The sequence below is a fragment of the Pelophylax lessonae genome (assembly GCF_965119305.1).
Source record: "Pelophylax lessonae genome assembly, chromosome: 3".
NCBI lineage: Eukaryota > Metazoa > Chordata > Amphibia > Anura > Ranidae > Pelophylax > Pelophylax lessonae.
The window spans coordinates 556,894,507-556,918,721 of record NC_138770.1 but is presented as its reverse complement, the minus strand read 5'-3'; the positions used below and the strand labels follow the sequence as shown (position 1 = coordinate 556,918,721).

Sequence of the window (24,215 nt, the reverse complement as noted above, 5' to 3'; positions counted from 1 at the left end):
ACCAATTTTTATCGGTTCCCACTTCTGCAATCCCTTGCCCCACCCCCTCCTCTCACTTAACCTCCTGGAACACATCACATGTCCAAGGAGGCTGCAGGACCATTCACAAAGCGCTGCATGAGTTTGCACATGTGCAGTGGGGAGCTGGGTATGGTTTCTCAGGAAGCCAAAGCCATCTCCCATATTCAAGACAATGCAGGACCGCAATCACTGGTAAGTACCTGATTTTTAAAAGTCTGTAGCAACAGTATTTGTAGCTGCTGACTTAAAAAAAAAAAAAATCAAATTGAAGATCCATCATCAAGGACTGTATAGAATTTTAGTGTTTGGATTTACATATACTGTAAAGTACATTTCAAAATGTCTATAAATTTTCTATAAATCTATTTATTTGTTTAAAGAGTTAGTAAAACCAGGAAAAAACTAAAAATATAATCTCTTCGAATGCCCCTTTGACATGGGGCGGACTCTGTTTTGATCAGCAGGGGATCTGTCCACTGATCTCCTGCTGATCAGAGCAGAGCAGGCGGATGACAGGTATGTGTCTGCTCAGTTTGTACAGAGCGGACATGGACAGAGCCTGCTGTGCTCTATAGGCGGACGGGTGTAAACATCACACTGTCCATTTACACCTGACTGCCCTCCAATCCGATCTGCCTAGACTGAGGAGGACAGATCCCCATCCGTTCTTTTAGCAGACCAGATTAGTGATAGGCATGTGTAAAAAGGACATAAGTCTGTTTAAACTCACTGGTTCATAGGGAGGAATGGACCATCCCATTACGCTTTTAATTCAGCCTACAGGTTTTTCCATCGGGTTCAGCTTTAAACACTTACTGCAAAGTGACGTACCCCTACGTTGGCTGACTTTGCTTAGTTATACCGGGATGAAGCCTCTAGCTAGAGGCATCATCCCGGTGCCGTTGTTTAGAGCCGGCGGTCGGCTTTCTGGCGGTAACAACCGATGCCGCTTGGAAACCGCTCGATCGTTAGCCCGGCGAGTGGTAGGGTCTTTTAGACCCTTGTTCCCTCCATGAAGAGTACCTGTCACTGCATATTGCTGTCACAAAGAATGTTTACATTGCATATGACAGCAATAAAAGTGATCAGATTTTTTTTTTTTTAAAACCTGTGTTCACATTTAAAAAAATAAATAGGAAAAAAAAATAATAATTTTAACCGCCCCCGTCGCCGTTAGCTCGCGCACGAAAGAAAACGTATATGGAAGTGGAGCCGCAAGTGAAATCACTTGTGAGGTATCGTCGCGATCGCCAGAGTGTGAGCAATAATTTAAAAAAAAAGAGCTACACTCTAAATCTAAACTGGTAACCGTTAAAATGTTGGGTATCTATTTACTCGGCGTGACATCATCTTTCACAAAATAAAATAAATGGGCTAACTTTACTGTTTAGTTTTTTTTAAATGCAGTGAAATGTGATTTTTCGTAATTTTTCCCAAAAAATGGCGTTTGAAAGACCGCTACGCAAATACCGCGTGACAAAATATATTGCAATGACCGCCATTTTATTCTCCAGAGTCTTTGTTAAAAAAATATATATAATGGGTTCTAAGTAATTTTCTTGCAAAAATACTGATTTTAACTTCTAAACAAAAAGTGTCAAAAATAGGCCTGGGGCTCAAGTGGTTAAACATGGTGGTGTTATGCCCCTTACAAACAAAGGGTCCAATCAGGTCCGCTTTTCGTTTTTTTAGGCGGACCTGATTGGACCCTTTGTGTGTAAGGGGCCTAACACCTCCATTTTTAAAGCTGAACCCAGGGGAAAAACCTGTAGGCTGAATTTAAAAAAAATCTTTGTGTGTATAGCCCACCTAAAGTAGGCATATCACCTTATCCGTCATTTCTTAGGCATGCAAGCAGTTAATCCTCACAATGGGGAAGAGGTCACATTGCAAGAGTAAATATGTTTTTTTTTTCCCTGCGGAGTTCAGCTTTACACAAGAAAGGATATATCAGATTCAACTCTAACTGTTGAATTCATGTATTTATTCTGTAGTAGTTACCTATTTTTAGGTTTTTATGTATATTCTGACCTGTGAGTGATCACAGCTTTTAATTGCTCATAGTGGAATAATGTGCCACCTACTATAAAACATGAGGATGATAAAGGTTACAAAGCAGTTCCACGATAAACAAGGCAAAAGCCCTCAAACATAATCTGGTCACTGAACTTTGTACTGTATTATACACTAACCACTTAGGCTCCATTCACACCTGGGCGTTTTTGTTTCAGGCGTATTTTCAGGCGTTTTTTCAGGTGTTTTTATGGGCGTTTTTGCAGGCGTTTTACAGACGTTTTTTGTGCAGGCGTTTTTAGATTGACTAGAAACCAATGGAAAACGCCTGTAATCTGCCCAAAAAGAAGCTCATGTACTTTTTTGAGCATTGGGCGTTTTGCTTCAGGTGTTAAAACGCTCAGATGTGAACAGGGGACATTTAAATGAATGGGGTTTTACTTGTTGGGCGTTTTGGAAACGTTTTGTTTTAGCGTTTTTGGAGCTGAAAACGTCCAGGTGTGAATGGAGCCTAAAGTACATTGTATTTACTACGTATGAAAAGCTACATAGAATCGAGTCACACAAATAATGTTTTAGCATAATCACTTTTAAAGTGTATGTCAAGCCAATAATTTTTTTGGTTAATTTTCCAAAAAGTGGGGAAGGATTAGAACTCCTGTCAGGCTTCAAAAAGGACATTCACCCTTATAATAAAAAATTCAACAAATATACCTTAAGAAATGTTTAGTAGTGGCAATTACAGGCTTTTTATTCTTTGCATACCTTCTTTTTCTTTTCTTCCCTATTCTTCTTACAGTGGCCATTTTCACTAAGGGCTGATTAATTCATCTCACTTTACATCCTGGAACTCTGCCTACTACTCAGGTCTGCCTCCTGGAACTGTGGCAGAAACTTCCCAGGATGCATCTGTGAGGCCAGGGTTATACAGTATCACCAGTGCCTCACTCCACCAGGAAGTGGAAAATAATAATTGTAAATAAAAGACAAAAATATTTGTGTAACCAAAGAATGTAAGATGATTTCATATCAGCATGCAGAACTCTATGCTAATGTGGTTTTTAGTGAAAGGTGGAATGGTAGGCTTTAATGGCTACCTGGCGATCTTTTTAAGAGGTTTTCCCTCATTGCCTGTCCTTCTGAAACCTGACAACAGTTCTAGCTTTTTTCCCACTCTACTTTTGAAAGGTTTTCTTTTCTGCCTGTGTTGCTGTTGAGGAATTCCCTGGTTCCATTTCTCTGGTAAAATGCCAGGCAGGCAGGAAGTGAGGGTAAATCTCTGTAAAAAAAAATAAATAAATCTTCAATAACATTAAAAACCTGACGGGAATCTTCTTGATATGAGATTTTAAGAACCACTTTTACCTGATGGTTCTTGTTCTCACAACGGCCAAACAGAAGTGAAGCATGGAAAACACCTGCTCTTTCCGTTGCTGAAACCAAGCCTAGAATTACTCAGGTTATGGTACACGGAAACATTTATATGGTGACTTGGTACCCCTGGTCTTCACACTTCCTTCCTCCTGATTTTGATGCAGAACTTTTATCGTATGGGCATTTAGGCTTTAGCAGATTCCTCTCCTTTACCTCCCTTTTCTGACAGGACACAACCTGCTCCAGTCCAGGGGAACTCAAACATTTTGTTGTAGCTAACTGGTCAGTAATGTCCTGAGTCATATACTACTATTGAAAGTTGCTCCTAAATTTATGTACATACTACCTCCTTTTCAACATATTTTTCTTCTTGTTTTTTTTTTATATATATACATACACATATATATACATACACACTGTAAACAGTGCTTTGAAAAAGTCCACATTGTGTCATGTTACAACCAAAAAACGTAAATGTATTTTATTGGGATTTTGTGTGATAGACCAACACAAAGTGGCACATAATTGTGAAGTAGAAGGAAAATGATAAATGATTTTCAAAAGGTTTTACAAATATCTGAAAAGTGTGGCATGCATTTGTATGCAGCCCCCTGGAGTCAATACTTTGTAGAACCGCCTTTCACTACAATTAGGCTAGGTTTCCACTAGTGCGGCTACGAAGTCGTGCTACTTCTAGCACGACTTCGTAGCGAAAGTAAACTGCGGCTTCAGTGAGACTTGTCCCTCATATATAGAGGGAAGTCGCAATGAAGACGGCTCAAAAGTAGTGCACGATCTACTTTTGAAGTCGCCGCAACTGAAGCCGCGGCAGTGGAAACGGGCCCCATTGAAAACAATGGCTTTTGACTTGCTGTGCGACTTGACATGTGTCAAGTCGCACCGCAAGTCGCACTAGTGGAAACCGAGCCTTACAGCTGCAAGTCATTTCAGCTATGTCTCTACCAGCTTTGCACATCTAGAGAGTGACATTTTTGCCCATTCTTGTTTGCAAAATAGCTCAAGCTCTGTCAGATTGAATGGAGAGTATCTGTGATGAACAGCAAATTTCATGTCTTGCCACAGATTCGTAATTGGATTTAGATCTAGACTTTGACTGGACCATTCTAACACATGAATATGCTTTGATCTAAACCATTCCATTGTAGTTCTGGCTGTATGTTTAGAGTTGTTGTCCTTCTGGAAGGTGAATGGCTGCCCCAGTCTCAAGTCTTTTGCAGACTCTAACAGGTTTTCTTCTAAGATTGCCCTGTATTATGCTCCATCCATCTTCCCATCAACTCTGAACAGCTTCCCTGTCCCTGCTGAAGAAAAGCATCCCCACAACATGATTCTGCCTCCACCATGTTTGATGGTGGGGATGGTTTGTTCAGGGTAATGTGCAGTGTTTGTTTTCTGCCACACATAGCATTTGGCTTTGAGGCCAAAGAGTTCAATTTTTATCTCATCCGACCAGAGCACCTTCTTCCACATGTTTGCTGTATCCCCCACACACCGATTTTTGCAAACGGGACTTGTTATGGCTTTCTTTCAACAATGGCTTTCTTCTTGCCACTCTTCCATAAAGGACAGATTTGTGGAGTGCACAACTAATAGTTGTCCTGTGGACAGATTCTCCCACCTAAGCTGTGGTTCTCTGCAGCTCCTTTTGAGTTACCATGGGCCTCTTGGCTGCTTTTAATGCAATGCTCTTCTTGCCCAGCCTGTCAGTTTAGGTCGACAGCCATGCTTTGGTAGTTTGCAGTTGTGCCATACTCTTTCCTTTTTCGGATGAATGATTGCAGAACTGTACTCCGTGACATGTTCAAAGCTTGGGGTACTTTTTTTATATCTTAACCCTGCTTTAAACTTCTCCACAACTTTATCCCTGACCTGTCTGGTATGTTCCTTGGCCTTCATGATGCTGTTTGTTCATTAAGGTTCTCTAACAAACCTCTGAGGGCTTGACAGCTGTTTTTATACTGAGAATAAATTACACACAGGTGGACTCTATTTACTAATATGGTGACTTCTGAAGGCAGTTGGTTCCGCTAGATTTTAGTTAAAGGTATCAGAGTAAAGGGGGCTGAATACAAATGCACGCCACATTTTTCAGATATTTATTTGTAAAAAATGTTGAAAACCATTTATAATTTTCCTTCCACCTCACAAGTATGTCCCACTTTGTGTTGGCCTATCACATAAAATCCCCAAAAAATACATTTAGATTTTTGGTTGTAACATGACAAAATGTGGAAAATTTCAAGGGGTATGAATAAGTTTTCAAGGCACTGTATATATCCATAAAAAACACAAAAAGGGCGCATGGACCTAGTGCATTATCCTCAATAATGGTTTTATTTTTGTAACATAAAAATGGCTACTCACAATGTAGATGAAATCAATCCTATCGGACTCAGAAACTTGAGTGTCAGAAGTAGTCCATACGAAAGTCCATTGTCCTATTAGGATTACGGCTGATGCGTTTCAAGGCCTACACCTCTTCCTCAGAGCCACTGTATCGTATTCTACTCCCAGGTTTAAATAGCAGCACAATGGCTCAAACCCCATCCATGAGGTCTAGAGAGCTCCTCCCTCTGGGGTGTGGCAGTAATGCCGAACCCCCTCCCACTTGCGTCACTGCCCATCCACCTCCACATTAAGCGTGCGCCCCTATTAGCCAGCGGGGAAGCTGATTCACGGGGCCAGTGGATGCGATTTCCCCCGGGCACCCGCGATCACTCCCCGTGGAGAGAGAACAGCGGTCTGCTGTTGTAAACACAGCAGACCAATGTTCTCTCTGAAATCACTACAGAGTGCCTGTGATCCTCCTATTTAGGATCACATGTCTCTGTGTTGACAAGCCCATCCCCCTCATAGTTAGAACACACCTCCTAGGCATAACCATTTGATCGCCCCTGAGTTAACCCCTTCCCTGCCAGTGTCATAAGTACAGTGCAATTTTTTTTTTTAGCACTGGTGACTGTATTGGTGTCACTGGTCACCAAAAAGTGTCAGGTGTACCATTTGTCCACCGCAATGTCACAGTCCCACTAAAAATCGCTGGTCGCCGCCATTATTAGTAAAAAGAAAAAGTCCATAAATCTATCCCATAGTTTGTAGACGCTATAACTTTTGTGCAAACCAATCAATAAATTGGTCTAAATTGATGAAGAAATTCGATTTTATTACATTTTTTTTTTTATCAGATGTGTTTTATAGCAGAAAGTAAAAAATATTGGGATTTTTTCAGACATGTTGGTCTTTTTTCATTTATAGTGTAAAAAAAATGAAAACTGCAGAGGTGATCAAATACCACCAAAAGAAAACTCTATTTGTGGGGGAAAAAAGGACATACAATTTAATTGGGTACAGTGTCGTATGGCCACGCAATTGTCAGTTAAAACCGTACAGTGCAGTATCGCAAAAAATGGCCTGGTCGGGAAGAGGGATGAACCTTATTAGGGATTAATTACACTGGGGGTTGATTTACTAAAGCTAGAGAGTGCAAAATCTGGTGTAGCTGTGCATTGTAGCCGATCAGCTTCTAAAGCCCCGTACACACGTACCGATCGTCGGCCGAACGATCGGCCGTCTTTTGTGCAGGGCTGTCCGTGTCTGTTGAAAAGTGCAAAAGACTGCACAAGCCAACTGCAGAAGTGATGTCATGTAATGGTTAACTTTCCCTGTGTTTTTTCTTTTCTGAGCATGCCCAGTCTTGCAAATCTGCTGTCTGTCGGCCGAATTCTGTACTGACTGGCGAACAATCGGCCGCTCTGGTGTCGGCATACAAAAATTTTAATGCTTGCATGACAGATTCTTTTCGGCCGAATGTGCGCTGTCGGCTGTCGGAGGCATCATACTAACAAGCCTACAATCGGCAGATCGGTCGTCGGCCGAAGCTTTTCGCCCGACGATCAGTACGTGTGTACGGGCCTTAACTTTAACTTGTTCAATTAAGCTTGGACAAAAAAAAAACCTGGAAGCTGGTTGGCTACCATGCACAGCTGCACCAGATTTTGCACTCCAGTTTTAGTAAATGAACCCCAATGAGTTTTACTTGACGTATAATATCGGTTTAATTTCCTTGAAAAAGTAATATATACTGCAGCTCTCAAAACATAAAGCAAGCAGTCATTTTCAACACACAAGGAAGGATGTAAGCTTGAGAACAATATCTGGGAAACTGACTTTGTGAAGCTTTGTTCCATTTTACCCAGAAAAACATGACAGATGTATAAGAGGGTTCCTATATCTGTAGGACACCGAGCATCCATATCATTTGCGCTGGTGATTCACTCTGACTCACGTCAGACAGTTGTCTAGACACAGCTCACAAGAAGAACTAGGTGTTTGTTTCAGTAATGAAATCTGATGCCAAGAAGAAAGGATGTTCCTACCAGCGATGTTATTGCTGATAAGAACCGCACCACTTGCAGGTTATAAACATGAGATTTGCGTTTAAAGTCACAGATTTTAACAATAGATATTCTAAATGATTCCTTGAATTTATGTTGCTGTTATTTTCTAAATTTCACCTCAGTGTATAATAATGACTGAATATTCTTTGACTTGTCAACTACGCTTCAAAAATCTGGAAATTTCCAGAAGTGAAATAGGACTGAATTTTTGAAGGAAGTTTTTACTTTGTGCACACCAGACTTCCTGTTTGCAGTATTATTAGAGGCTTAGGTTCCACTCCCACTCGCGGTTTTGTGTGGGCAATTTTCACACGATTCCATGTGTCACGCATAGGGCAGCCAATTCACTTTAATGGGCTGCCCAATGCATGTTTGTCTCCCAAAAGAGGCTCCTGCTCCTTTTTTGGGCAACAAGCATCCCTTGATCTTGTTCCCTGACATACCTGCGCGAGTGACCAGCGGCTCCGATGTCCACCGGTCACTCGCAATCTCCCGCTGGAGAGGGAGAAAGGCAGGCGGCTAATGTAAACCTGTCATTCTCCCTGGTGTAACTACAGAGACTATACGATCCTGCTATGTAGGATTGTATGTCTCTGTGGTTACATCACAAGCCACGCCCCTTGACAGTTAGAATCACGCCCCTAGGGATACACTTAACCCCTTGATCACTAATAAAGTTAACCCCTTCCCTGCCAGTGTCATTTTTACAGTAACAGTGCATATTTATAGCACTGATTACTGTAGTAATGTCACTGGTACCCCCCAAAAGTGTAAAAAATGTCAGTCAGGGGTCCGATCTGTCCGCCGCAATGTCGCAGTCCCGCAAAAAAAAAACTGCATATCGCCGCCATTACTAGTTAAAAAAAAAAACAATAAAAATGACATAAATCTTTCCCGCAGTTAGTAAACGCAATAACTTTTGCGCAAACCAATCAAAATCCGCTTATTGCGATTTTTTTTTTTACCAAAAATATGTAGCAGAAAACATATTGGCCTAAAATGTTAAAAATTTTTGATTTTTACATTTTATTTTGAGAATTTCATATAAAAAAATATGAAAAATATTGTTATTTTTTCAAAACTGTCACTCTTTTTTTGTTTATAGCACAAAAAGTAAAAATCGCACAGGTGATCAAATACCACCAAAAGAAAGCTCTGTTTATGGGAAAAAAAGGACGTCAATTTCATTTGGGTACAGCGTCGCACGACCGCGCAATTGTCTGTTAAATTCACGCAGTGCCGAATCGCAAAATAGGCCCTGGTCTTTGAGCAGCCAAATCCTCCGGGGCTTAAGTGGTTAAAATAAAAACCTTCTGCCTTTACAATCACTTTAAGGGTTTTTAACCTGTTCAACACCAAAAAATGAAAACATTTTAAGATTCCCAAAGTGTGCTTCTCGGAAATGTTTTGACACATTTGAAATATTGTTGGCATGTAAATTAGTGCTGTCATTTACTTGTTCCGAGATTCTCCCTCTCAAATGGCGTAAAGTACACCCTACATTTTGTATATTGCAGGCGCGACACACTGCAACATAAACCACTGCAGTTCATGTATTGTTTGATGGCATATGTTTTTTGGGTTGTAAAGGAGATTACTGAAGTGCTTTGGGCCACAGAGACCAAATGTTAAAATGAGTGGCAAATACTTTTACTCTATACAAGCCAGAAATGACATTGTGGATTCATTTCAGAATATTGTGTAATCTGAACTAGGTAAACTCCAAGAGTCATGTCAGCAGAAGGGCTCTAATAGTAGGTCCAATCTGGACAAGGAAGAAACCATAGCTCTGAATGTACAAACCCGATTCCAAAAAAGTTGGGACTCAATTCGTTGTACAAATTGTGAATAAAAACAGAATGCAATGATGTAAAAGTTTCAAATTTCAATATTTTATTCAGAATCCAACATAGATGACATATCAAATGCTTAAACTGAAAAAAATGTAGCATTTTAAGGAACAATTGTTTGATTTTAAATTTCATGGCATCAACACATCTCAAAAAAGTTGGGACTAGGCCATGTTTACCACTGTGTGGCATCCCCTCTTCTTTTTATAACAGTCTGCAAACGTCTGGGGACTGAGGAGACAAGTTGCTCAAGTTTAGGAATAGGAATGTTGTCCCATTCTTGTCTAATACAGGCTTCTAGTTGCTCAACTATCTTAGGTCTTCTTTGTCGCATCTTCCTCTTTATGATGCGCCAAATGTTTTTTATGGGTGAAAGATCTGGACTGCAGGCTGGCCATTTCAGTACCCGGATCCTCCTTCTACGCAGCAATGATGTTGTAATTGATGCAATATGTGGTCTGGCATTGTCATGTTGGAAAATGCAAGGTCTTCCCTGAAAGAGACGACGTCTGGATGGGAGCATATGTTGTTCTAGAACTTGGATATACCACCTTTCAGCATTAATGGTGCCTTTCCAGATGTGTAAGCTGCCCATGCTACACGCACTAATGCAACCCCATACCATCAGAGATGCAGGCTTCTGAACTGAGTGCTGATAACAACTTTGGTTGTCCTTGTCCTCTTTAGTCTGGATGACATGGCGTCCCAGTTTTCCAAAAAGAACTTCAAATTTTCATACGTCTGACCACAGAACAGTTTTCCCCTTTGCCACACTCCATTTTAAATGAGCCTTGGCCCATTGGATCATATTTAGATACGGCTTCTTTTTTGGCCTAAAGAGTTTTAGCCGGTAACGGCGAATGGCACGGTGGATTGTGTTCACCGACAATGTTTTCTGGAAGTATTCCTGAGCCCATGTTGTGATTTCCATTACAGTAGCATTCCTGTATGTGATGCAATGCCTTCTAAGGGCCCGAAGATCACAGGCATCCAATATGGTTTTCTGGCCTTGACCCTTACGCACAGAGATTGTTCCAGATTCTCTGAATCTTTGGATGATATTATGCACTGTAGATGATAACTGCAATTTTTCTCTGAGAAACTCCTTTCTGATATTGCTCCACTATTTTTCGATGCAGCATTGGGGGAATTGGTGATCCTCTGCCCATCTTGACTTCTGAGGGACACTGCAACTCTGAGAGGCTCTTTTTATACCCAATCATGTTGCCAATTGACCTAATAATTTGCAAATTGGTCCTCCAGCTGTTCCTTATATGTACATTCAACTTTTCCGGCCTCTTATTGCTACCTGTCCCAACTTTTTTGGAATGTGTAGCTCTCATGAAATTCAAAATGAGCCAATATTTGGCATGACATTTCAAAATGTCTCACTTTCAACATTTGATAGGTTATCTATATTATATTGTGAATTAAATATAAGTTTATGAGATTTGTAAATTAGTCCATTCCTTTTTTACTCACAATTTGTACAGTGTGCCAACTTTTTTGGAATTGGGTTTGTACTAAAAAGGAGGACGGACATAGTGATCCGTCAGGCAGATAAGGGGGCTCTGTAGTGGTTTTAGATTCTGTCAGCTAAAAACAAGAAGCATTAAGACATCTTGTTGATCATACCACATATCGCTCACTTAGTTCTGATCCTACAGTGTCCATCCAGCAGAAACAAAAAAACCCGATCTCTTTACCCAAATCCCATAGATGTTTTACTTTCACCAATCCATGACGTCACAAGTGGGCGGTGCCACCAGGTGACATCACCAGGTGGCCCCACCCTTACCTATATAAAAACTGTCAAATGATGGAGGTATGGTTCAGGAGGGGAGGGGGGGGGCGCTTGCTTGTTCCCCCCCCCTTTTCTGACCTGCCTGGCTGCATGCTCAGATAAGTGTCTGGTATAGATTTTGAAGGGGGGATCCCCTGCCTGGTATTTTTTTTTTATTTTGGCGTGGGGTTCCCCTTAAAATCCACACCAGACTCGAAGGGCCTGGTATGCATTTGGGGGAACACCACACTGTTTTTTTTTTTCATAATTTTTAATTCTCCGCACCCACTGACAGCTGATTAGTCATTGGTTGTGAAGAGCGTGGCAGCCGACTTCCCGGCCGTCTCCCTAGCAACCATCTATTTGTCAAACAGCACGGGGTCCCCCCCCCGCTGTTTTTTGACAAATACTGCATTTGATACCGCCAGCAATATGTTTTTTTACCCTCTAGTCCATCTGTGAATTGGACTTAAGAGCTTTTTAAATTGTTTTTACTGGCACATTTTTCATTTTGCGATAAATACCGCATAATTGTTTTTTTTCTTTGGTGAATTGGACTATTTATAGTATACAATAATTTATGCAAATTCGTTTATGCAAACGTGACTGTTATTGCATGGGGTAAATGTTAGTGAGTTGACCCCTTTATGTCTTTGAGCTCCATATCAAACCAGCCAGTTGCATACAGATTGCCGTATCAATGCCGCATCGTACTGCCATCTCCTCCTGGCAGTAGCTTCCCATTACTATTATTTGATACCTATTCTCTTTCACTTCCTTCAGCCTCAATTAATTAGTTAGCCTATAAAACCTTCAAAGTTTTTAATTGCTTTTAATTTCCAAGAACTAAAGAAACATACCCAATTTAATTTTTGATGAAGTCACTTTAGATGAAGAGTTGATCAGAGCACTTTCCTTCTGCAATAATACTCAATCAAAATTCTCTCTTATCAAGCTTTTATTTAGATGGAAATTTCTCTTCTATTTTAACCCTTCTGAGGATTTTTTGTGACAAATGTCCCTTATATGCTCCCCTATCCTGACCCTCAAGCTTTTTGTTTTTTTTCCCTGGATATCTTAAACCAAACGGTCAACGGTCATGCCAGTTACTAGGCTATCCAAGTAGTTGAACAATTCATAAAGCTATCAAATATATATTGTTTGGAATTATTTCAATTTGAAATTTCATTGCCTACCTTCACATACCTACATATCAGGTAGCCCCCACATTTAAACATGCCCCTCGGACTACATTTATATTTCCTTTTCCCGATATTATTTTTTTTCCTATAATATCATGCAAATTCAATGTCCTCTAAGTGGTAAGGGCTGGATAGGATCCTACAATCTTTTACCTACGGATCCAGCAACAACACATGCCAGAGTTTTTTTTTAATTCTCTTGATAATATTCCATTGAGCATTAAACAGTGTCACTATTCTAATATTTTCTCCCTGATACTTTATCTGTTTATTTCTAAACAACTCTTCTCTTTCAGTGCTTTTGGATCTTTTTAAATCCTTGACTTTTTATTAGCACATCCTTTTTTTTTAATCTTTCTGAAAGATTCTTTTAGACGCCTCCAAATAGTCTTGCTTTTTTGAACAGTATCTCTGCAACCGTAACTGGCCAATCAAGACTGCAATCTTCTGTAGATTATGTTGATGATGCTGTCCACATGGAGGAGAGAGTTCTCTTCCATTGGTTTTTGAAAAGTCCTTAAAAGCAATTTGTTCCCCTCTCTATAAATGTTCACGTCTAAAAGCTGGAAACCATTTTGATTACATTTACAACGGAAAATAATATTATTCCTATTTATTTTTTAACTCTTTCGACTCCAGTGCCGCCTCCTCCTCCAGGGCAACAGCACATTATGCACATACGTATCTCATCCAGACAGTGGCATGTGTTGAAAAGACATGTATCTGTTGAAAAGACATACACTCCTCCCACCAATCTAGGTGGATACATGCATTTGCTGGTGCGCATACTGCCTCTGTAGCCATGCCATGTTTTTGATCGTAATTCTTCCCATCAAATTAAACAAATTATTATTCAAAACAAATGTGATAAAATCTACTTAACATCGATTTTCTTTCTTCATATCCCTATACATGCTATCAAACACATTTTTGCAGGCTTGTGTGGGATGAAAATATATAATCTTCCACATCCAGTTCCACTAGCATGAGATATTCCTTAGTCTCTATTTGCTGTAATTTTTCCATAACCTATTTTTAATCGTACACATAGGATCACAGTCCCCTTACCACTGGCTGTAATTTTTTTATCAAAAAATTTTCAAAATTTTTCCATTGGACCATCCACCTTTGACACAATTGGAAGACCCAAAGGCTTGGTTGTATTTTTATGAATCTTAGGAATTAGCTTTGCATGGTATATTCCCTAACAAACATATCCTGTATCTGTCTATCTATCTATCTATCTATCTATCTATCTATCTATCTATCTATCTATCTATCTATCTATCTATCTATCTATCTATCTATCTATCTATCTATCTATCTATCTAGCTTATTCTTTTTTTTTTTTTCTCTCTCTCTTTCTCTCTCTCTCTCCCTCCTTCTCTTTCTCTCTCCCTCCTTCTCTCTCTCTCTCTCTCTCTCCCTCCTTCTCTCCCTCCTTCTCTCTCTCTCTCCTTCTCTCTCACTCTTTCGTTTCTCTCTCTGTCTTTCTCTTTCATTTCTCTCTCTCTCTCTCTTTCTTTTGTTTCTCTCTCTTCCTCTCTTTCTAGCTTTCCCTTTCTTTCTCTCTCTTGCTCTTTCTTAGAATCTATTATTAAATTCCCATACCAATCTGGGGAAAGGCTTTACTACAAATCCACCTTCATTATTCTGATCCCCTAGTAGTCATAACACCTCATTTTATTTACTGGTCCTCGTGCATCTATACCACATTAACTTCTTTATCACTTGATCTTATTACCACATCCTCCGTTTTAATGTATTCAATGCTCTTCTTCTGGTTTCAAAATATGAGAACTGCATAATGACTTATCCAACTCTTCCTCCACCAGTTTCATAAAAAGGAATGCTTTTCTATTATAGGCGAGAAGTGATAACTAGGGTTGAGCGAACACGGACTGTATTGTTCGGGATCGAACCGGACTTTTGGGTTTTCGGTACCCGGACACGGACCCCGAACATTTTACTGTATATTCGGGATACAGTCCGTTGTTCGGCAGTTTTGGCGCGGTTTTAATGGTGCGGTTTCAACAGCTGCAGGGCAGCCAATCAACAAGCGTTTAACTAGTGTGCCCTTAGAAGCCATCACAGCCATGCCTACTAATGGCATGGCTGTGATTGGCCAGTGCAGCATGTGACCCAGCCTCTATATTATCTGGAGTCACGTAGCGCCGCACATCACTCTGCTCTAACTACTGTAGGAACAGTATCCTGCTGCTGCTGCTGATTTGAGGGAGAGATAGGAGATTATTGTAGGGACAGGCTGGAGTTTGCTTTCAGGGAAAGAATAGGACACAGGACAGAAGAATCTTCTTTAATCAGACAGCGATCTACATCGATTTTATTGTGTGGGGGTGCAGTGCACAATCTTTTTCCCCTGACCTGAGCCCAGTGAGGAGGAGGCAGAAAAAATAAAATATCAGTCTGTTAGGTGGGCGGCATGCAGCGGACATTTAATGCAAGCTCAGTGCATATATGTCTGCTTAATCTGAATAAAAAAAATAAAAAAAAACTTTTTTTCCTTCATATTTTACTGTGACATACAGCGTTTATACACTGCTGTTCTAATCTGTTATTCAAAAATCACCAATTTAAGGGAAAAATAATTATTTTTCAGTTTATTATTCATACTTTACTGTGACATCCAGTGTTTACACACAGTTCTGTTCTAATGTGCTATTCAAAAATTACCAATTTAAGGGAAAAATAATTATTTTTCAGTTTTTTATTCATACTTTACTGTGACATACAGTGTTTACACACAGTGCTGTTCTAATCTGCTATTCAAAAATCACCAATTTAAGGGTAAAATAATTATTTTTCCGTTTTTCATTCATACGTTACTGTGACATACAGCCTTTACACACAGTGCTGTTCTAATCTGCTATTCAAAAATCACCAATTTACAGGGACATTTTTTTTTTCATTTTTTCCTTTATATGTTACTGTGAGATAAAGCCGTTAGACACTGCTGTGTTCTAATCTGCTCTTCAAAAATCACCAATTAAAGGTAAAAATAAAAAGTTTTCATTCATACGTTACTGTGAGATACACCCTTTGGATACTGTTGTTTTATTCCGCTATTCAATAAACACCCATTTAGGGAAAAAATATAAAATTGCCGCCTAGTCTGCATATTTTACTGTGAGATACACCCTTTGTATACTGTTGTTCTATTCCGCTATTCAGTAAACACCCATTTAGGGAAAAAATATAAAATTGCGGCCTAGTCTGTATCTGTACGTGTGAGATACACCCTTTGGATACTGTTGTTCTATTCTGCTATTCAATAAACACCCATTTAGAGGAAAAAAAGATAAAATAAATTGCGGCTTAGTCTGTATCTGTACGTGTGAGATACACCCTTTGGATACTGTTGTTCTATTCTGCTATTCAATAAACACCCATTTTGGGAAAAAATGTAATTGCGGCTTAGTCTGCATATGTTACTGTGAGACACACCCTTTGTATACTGTTGTTCTATTCCGCTATTCAATAAACACCCATTTAGGGGAAAGAAAGATATTAAAGTGCGGCCTAGTCTGTATCTGTACGTGTGAGATACACCCTTTGGATACTGTTGTTCTATTCTGCTATTCAATAACACCCATTTAGGGAAAAAAAGTTAAATTGCGGCCGAGTCTGCATATGTTACTGTGAGATACACCCTTTGTATACTGTTGTTCTATTCCGCTATTCAATGAACACCCATTTAGGTTAAAGAAAGATATTTAGGGGAAAAATAATAATTTTGCAGCGTTTGCTGATTATGTTACTGTGAGATACACCCTTTAAATTTGTTTGGCACATCTCCTTCCACCACTGAGGATTGCAGGGCGCTTCAGTTTGCCTACTGTTGCTAACTCCTCCTACTCCGCTTCCTCATCCTCTACTGCCTCCGCATCCGGTCAGCGAAACACCTTCACCACCAACTTCAGCACAGCCAGGGGTAAACGACAACAGGCAGTATTATTGATTTAACTGATAACAACAGATACTACACTTGATCTTAGCCAAAAGGTCGAGAAGCGATGCTGGTGGCATTCCCACCTGACAGCGGGGGCACAGTGGAAGCACAAGGCGAAGGCAGAGGAGGAGGTCGCCAAAGCAGCCAGGGCACCGCCAGCACCTCAGAAGGCAGGGTTAGCATGTATGAAATGTGGAAAAGCTTTGTCGGCACACCACAACAACCAGGACCACCAGCTGTTTTTTTTTTTTTTTAAGCCCGTGGTGTGTGATGACACTCAAACTATCACCCGGTGGGTGAATAAAAAAGTGCACACCAAAAAAGTGAAACCCAAAAAGTGCACAGGGTGTACACATGGTCCCTGACCCTGATCCCCGGGGGCGCAAGGCTCCTGACAGGGACTGGGGTACTTACAGTGGCTAACCTGGCCCAAACTAGGCAGCCCCGTTCTTTAGGAGGTCTGCTGAAACAGACCACCCCAAGTACTAGGTGGGGCTCTCCCGAAGAGAGACCCCATGAGAGAGGGCGAACCAAGCCAGAAAGCCATATCCACCCCCTCCCAAGACATTCAGGGACAGGCCCAAGGACCTACACCCTACTAATCACGCTGTGCAAAATAAAGTGTACCGCTACAATAAAAAAACACAAAAACGTGAGACACACAACACATAAAGGTGGGGAAAGGGATAGAAGAGAAGTGCAAGGTTAGTGCCACGTTGCAATACTATGGCAGGCCCTTCGGCCAGGAATAAAAAATTCCTCTGGTCCTGACTCCTGACCAAAAGGCCCGTCCCTAGAGGCAGGTGTGAAAAACGTGTGTGTAGGAAGTGCAGTGTCCTTGGTGCCATACTCATAATGTTGCCATCCACCGTGAATTATGGCACCCCTGGACTGCCACTCCAGGGGCACATACACCACAGACTTTTCAGAATCCCGATCCCTGGCAAGACCAGTGCCGCCCTGTCCCTACCAGAAGGCCTCAGAACTTAGACAGCTTTGGTAGAGCCCGGCCCACAACCAGGGAGACATACCTTTTCCAAGGCCAGACTCAACCCAGAAGGGGGAAAAAAAGCCATATACAGTTCCTTACTGTTCCTTATGTACTATACACATACTGAATGACGGGTCTGCCCCCTTCAATTTCTGGGTCTCCAAATTGGGCACATGGCCTGAGCTTGCCCTTTACACCTTGGATGTGCTGGCCTGCCCTGCAGCCAGTGTTTTATCTGAATGTGTATTTATCACGGCTGGGGGCATTATCACAGACAAGTGCAGCCGCCTGTCCAGAGCCAATGTGGACAAGCTCACGTTCATTAAACGGAACCAGGCATGGATCCCACAGGACTTGTCCGTACCTTGTGCAGAATAGACATGTATACCTGCCTTACCCAGCCATTGTTGTATTTTTGATCTTTCTCACGCTTTTGGGGTGTACCCAAATTTAAAAAGAAATAAAATTAAAAACAAAAACCAGTGTTGGCTACCTCGTCGTCCTCCACCGCCGCTTCCACCTACACCACCACATCCACCGCCACCTCAACCTCCTACTCCATGTGGGCCTCGTCCTCCTAGATCAAGATGATTATTTTTTCTTTTCATGTTTTTTATGTTATTTTAAGTTATTTCCCTATCCACATTTGTTTGCAGAGCATTTGCCATGCTCTTAACAAGATTTTGCTGTTATTTGCAGCCCTCTAGCCCTTTCCATGTTTGTTTTTTTTAGAGCCATTTTAGTGCTCAAAAGTTCGGGTCACCTTTGACTTAAATGGGGTTCGGGATCGGGGTCAAGTTCGGGTTAAGTCCGGGTCACGAACCCGGACTTTTTTTTCAAGTTCGGCCGGACCTGCCGAACCCGGACATCCAGGTGTCCGCTCAACTCTAGTGATAACATCAAAACTCTGGATCTCAATCCTGTGTAACTATAAACACCTCCTTTTTCAGCTTCCATCTCTTCAATTTCCCACTCCCAACTGATTTAAATCTTTATGATCAATATATTCCCTATTACAACCCACACCCATATCTCCACCTCCCTCCTCCCCATCTCTTTTAAACATAAGGTAAGCACTGCAATAACTAAACATTTGCTCTATCTAAAAATACACTGTACTTTACTTTTAATAAGATAAATCAGAGAGCAGAAAGGGTGTACAGACTGCAGGAACCATTCAACCATCATTTTGCTCTAGTAGTTTTAGTAAAAGGTATCAAAGTCCCACTCTTTGTATGTAATTGGCCACTTTTGTGAGGAAGAAAATAGCAAAAATAATATAGCGTATACAATTGCGACACAAGTCCTATTGTATTTGAATATTATTAAAAGTTACCTTTCCTTTTCAATCTACGGTCGTTGTAATTTTCTGAAACTGCAATGCAATATGGCAACCTCGAGCTGTTCTGTACACAAAATGTGTACAGAACGCCCCCCAGAAACATAATTTCCTGCTTGTGTGATTGGCTAACTGATTTTTCCCAGAAGTCTGCCTAAGATACAAGTCAAATTTCAGTCATCCCCTGCAACAAAAATGTCAGTTTTGGTGAGATACTCCCAATAGGAACACTTCTAAACTGATGCAGGCCCAACAGATTTCCTCATTAGTGCCCTGCAGCTGCACAGCTGATAGATAATTATGAAACCTCTCCTATTAGACTCACTCGGCTCAGGAGCACAGAACAATGATTTCTTCAGAATAACAAAAGGTAGGAATCTGCAACAAAGGTTGTCATAATCCTTGTAATGTACATAGATCACCCAGAGGGTAATGTTTTTTTCTCAACAAAAGTGGAGTTACGCTTTAATGATATCGTTATGCCTTCCATGTAGTTTTTTGTTCCTACAGGGGATAAGCATATAAAATCACCATCAACTATCAGATCGATCCCAAAAATGTTAGAGGAAGTTTGTACTTTCGGCCCATCATGTCTTAACCAGCTTATCTTTGGATACTGGAGCATACAGGCCATAGCATGCCACACTGTATGTATGCCATGGTAGACTGTGCTCATCTTGGGCACATAGTAAATATAACTTGTCCACAATTGATGTGCCAGCGTATGCAGTGTTGGTGTATAAATACAGAATAATACCAGCAGTATAAAATCAGAGACAATATGTGTTAGTCTTCGTTCTATATATGATGTCAAGAAGCACATTTCATGTAAAATCTCCTGTGTTTTTGTTGTGTTGTACAGGTGGTGGTAAGGGAGCTCCTGGCACAGTATACAAGACAGTATGAAGAAAGTCCAGTCTTTGGCCTCCTCAGAAATTGGACCAGCTCTGTTGGTGACAGGCTAAGAACAAGGTAGGCATTGTAAATAGAACATAACATGCTTCCCGAACTTCTCATGTTAAGATATATAATAACACATCAAACCGCCAGGTCGGATCACGTGTATATATATATATATATATATATATATGTGTGATCTGGCGCACAGGTGCCACCCTGTAGCAGTAAACTGCTATGGGGCGGACCAGAACTGTTTAAAGAGACACTGTCACTTTGCCCATTCAGTATCTATGTAAGTGCAGCATGCTTTTGACATCAGTGATAGGTGCTTCTGAGAACATTTAGAATTCATTGCAGGTGCAGTGGTCCTGCTTCAGCTTCTTTTGCACTTCTATAGACTTGAATAGGGATTGAAGCAGTTCCTAAGTGAACAAAAGGCCCTAAAGCTCATCTCATGACCCACTGATACTCACCTATTCTGGGATCACCCCGCTCCTTCTTTAGTGACAGAGAGCAAAATACCATTTGCTTTCAGGCATGGGGCAGCACATGATCACTTTGATAAGGTAGTACTCGAACCTAGCGATTAATAGTGAATGAATTATGTAAATTATGTTTTCTGTAGCTTGTGCACTACCACATGATGTAGGGGGTACCATCACTGTCCCCTAAGGCTCTGACACCAGCTATATTTTAATGGTGACTACAACAGAGGACGTAGCAATGGGCAATTGCTGAAGAGATATCACTAAGTTGGGTCTATGTAGACATTGTCATTGCCGTAAATGTCCACAGTGACAATGTCTCTTTAACTACAGAGACAGAGATTGAGAACAGAAGTCTAAGCCTGATTAGAGGCAACTAATGAGGTTTCACTTTTTTTTTTTTTGTAGTAAAAAAAATGAACAGGAGTGATTGGTTTGCTTCCGGCAACACTTCCTATTTATTTCTCATGTCATTTTCTCCAGTTAAAAATTTTAAGTACACAGTGCAGCTTCAGGAGTCTTTTATGTACAGAGTGCAGCTTCAGGAGTGTGTTACGTACAGAGTGCAGCTTCAGGAGTGTGTTACGTACAGAGTGCAGCTTCAGGAGTGTGTTACGTACACAGTGCAGCTTCAGGAGTGTGTTACGTACACAGTGCAGCTTCAGGAGTGTGTTACGTACACAGTGCAGCTTCAGGAGCGTGTAACGTACAGAGTGCAGCTTCAGGAGCGTGTAACGTACAGAGTGCAGCTTCAGGAGCATGTTGCGTACAGAGTGCAGCTTCAGGAGCGTGTTGCGTACAGAGAGCAGCTTCAGGAGTGTGTTGCGTACAGAGTGCAGCTTCAGGAGTGTGTTACGTACAGAGAGCAGCTTCAGGAGTGTGTTGCGTACAGAGTGCCGCTTCAGGAGTGTGTTGCGTACAGAGTGCCGCTTCAGGAGTGTGTTGCGTACAGAGTGCCGCTTCAGGAGTGTGTTGCGTACAGAGTGCCGCTTCAGGAGTGTGTTGCGTACAGAGTGCCGCTTCAGGAGTGTGTTGCGTACAGAGTGCCGCTTCAGGAGTGTGTTACGTACAGAGTGCAGCTTCAGGAGTGTGTTACGTACAGAGTGCAGCTTCAGGAGCGTGTTGCGTACAGAGAGCAGCTTCAGGAGTGTGTTGCGTACAGAGTGCAGCTTCAGGAGTGTGTTACGTACAGAGAGCAGCTTCAGGAGTGTGTTGCGTACAGAGTGCCGCTTCAGGAGTGTGTTGCGTACAGAGTGCCGCTTCAGGAGTGTGTTGCGTACAGAGTGCCGCTTCAGGAGTGTGTTGCGTACAGAGTGCCGCTTCAGGAGTGTGTTGCGTACAGAGTGCCGCTTCAGGAGTGTGTTGCGTACAGAGTGCAGCTTCAGGAGTGTGTTGCGTACAGAGTGCCGCTTCAGGAGTGTGTTGCGTACAGAGTGCCGCTTCAGGAGTGTGTTGCGTACAGAGTGCCGCTTCAGGAGTGTGTTGCGTACAGAGTGCAGCTTCAGGAGTGTGTTACGTACAGAGTGCAGCTTCAGGAGTGTGTTACGTACAGAGTGCAGCTTCAGGAGTGTGTTATGAACAGAGTGCAGTTTCAGGAGTGTGTTACATACAGAGTAAACTTGGATGCTGCTCGGGATCTGGATAATGAACTTGTTTATTAAAATCAATAAAATAGGCTCCTGGTCAAGGAAAAACCAATGGTGTGCCAGGAAAGTAATGCTGAGCATGTAGACATAGTACCAAGGGGGATAACTCAAACAGCAAGGAGGACCCAGAGGCAGGGAAACAACGCCTTACCACCAGTAAGGTCTGGACAGTGTGTCACCTGTGGATGGGCTGACCGTCAGCCTCGATCGGATCGGGAGCCTTCGCTGCGGGTGAGTCTCCAGATGGGGCGATGCCTGGGGTGAGGAGAGGTGGATGGAGGGGTGATATCCTCAAACCCCGACCTGCAGCTCCGGTGGTGGTGCGCGCCCGAGGTGGCAGCGGCCGCTGCTCGTCAGTCCCTGCTGACGCGGCGCCGGGAGATGACGTCACCAGGTGCCTAGCGCCGGTATGCGCACCAGGGGCTGGACCCACGATGTAGCCGGAAGTGTGGAGGTGGCTCACCAACGACCCGGCTCTTGCATCACCAAAGGGTCACCTGGCGGAGCTATTGGGGAATGCCACAATTGGAGGGAAGTGACATGTTTCGGGCCAAGCCCTTCTTCAGATCTCCTGTGGCTAACTGAAAATGGCACATATATAGGGTATGGGGAGGAAGAGGCGTTGCCCCCCACTCTCTGGCTCCACCTTGTGTCCAATCATGATAAATATAAAACAATAACATAATGACATGACAAAACAAAAACAAACCAACAAATATCATGGAAAATAAATGGAAGAAAAATATATAGACAATATGTGAAAATTGTGTGAGAAAAAAAAAAAAAATTTTAAAAATTTTTTTTTATAGAAAATGAAAAATGACAGATGACGACCTTGAGCCCAACCAAGAGGAAGTTACACCACAGTGTAAGCGTCGAGCTCCTCGTTCAACCCATGGGGGGACAGAGTATTAAGCTTATAAATCCAGAATGTCTCTCTCTTGCAAAGCAAGGAGAGACGTTCATTACTGGACAAAGAACCCTTGGGTACGCACTCAACCGCCCACACCCTAAGGTCCTGTACTAGGCTCTTATGGTGGGTGGCAAAGTGTCGGGGCACACTATGGGGTGGTTTCCCATTTTTAGTATTTAGTCCCTGCAAAATACCTCTGCAGGGACCTCCGCAGAAACTGTCCCTTGGGAATATTAGTCTTCCAAGATGGGTGGTGGCAACTCTCATAATGAAGATAAGAGTTGCCAGCCACCGATTTGATGTGATTGAGGGTCACAATCGCGTTGTCGGCGTGTGTGAGCTCCAGATCAAGGAAGACCAGACGCACAGGGTCTATAACATGGGTAAAGGATAACCCGAAGGTGTTGCTGTTGCAGTGGTCGACGAAGGCCTGGAACGTCGTAGCTCCCAGCAAAATTAACGCATCCACGTCCAATAGGCCCTTGGACATCAGGTCATATTTTAGCGACAAAGTAGGCACCTTTCAGTGTAGGAAGAGAGGGTGCCTCACATGTTGCTTTATTCAGCATGGCCGTGAATCCTTCTGTGACTCCTCTGGCAAGAGCTACAGCATACGCCAATTCATCACTTGCACCACAGAATATGTGGTATATTTATTACAATGTCCTTGCAATTTACTTTACGTGGGCCGCACCATCCGTCATCTGCGCACACGGATTGGTGAGCACCGTAGAGGTATTTTGCAGGGACTAAATACTAAAAATGGGAAACCACCCCATAGTGTGCCCCGACACTTTGCCACCCACCATAAGAGCCTAGTACAGGACCTTAGGGTGTGGGCGGTTGAGTGCGTACCCAAGGGTTCTTTGTCCAGTAATGAACGTCTCTCCTTGCTTTGCAAGAGAGAGACGTTCTGGATTTATAAGCTTAATACTCTGTCCCCCCATGGGTTGAACGAGGAGCTCGACGCTTACACTGTGGTGTAACTTCCTCTTGGTTGGGCTCAAGGTCGTCATCTGTCATTTTTCATTTTCTATAAAAAAAAATTTTTTAAATTTTTTTTTTTTTTTTTTTTTTTCCTCACACAATTTTCACATATTGTCTATATATTTTTCTTCCATTTATTTTCCATGATATTTGTTGGTTTGTTTTTGTTTTGTCATGTCATTATGTTATTGTTTTATATTTATCATGATTGGACACAAGGTGGAGCCAGAGAGTGGGGGGCAACGCCTCTTCCTCCCCATACCCTATATATGTGCCATTTTCAGTTAGCCACAGGAGATCTGAAGAAGGGCTTGGCCCGAAAC

General features: G+C 41.9%; 1 protein-coding gene across 1 annotated transcript in view; it reads left to right on the top strand.

The window, feature by feature from the left end:
* The window catches only part of ACOXL (acyl-CoA oxidase like), a 687,302-nt gene that overhangs the window by 437,180 nt on the left and 225,907 nt on the right, over positions 1–24,215 (top strand). Inside the window, exon 14 of the mRNA XM_082249749.1 lies at positions 19,824–19,933. Coding sequence (XP_082105875.1) covers positions 19,824–19,933 — 110 coding nt within the window. The remainder of the gene's footprint in view (positions 1–19,823; positions 19,934–24,215) is intronic.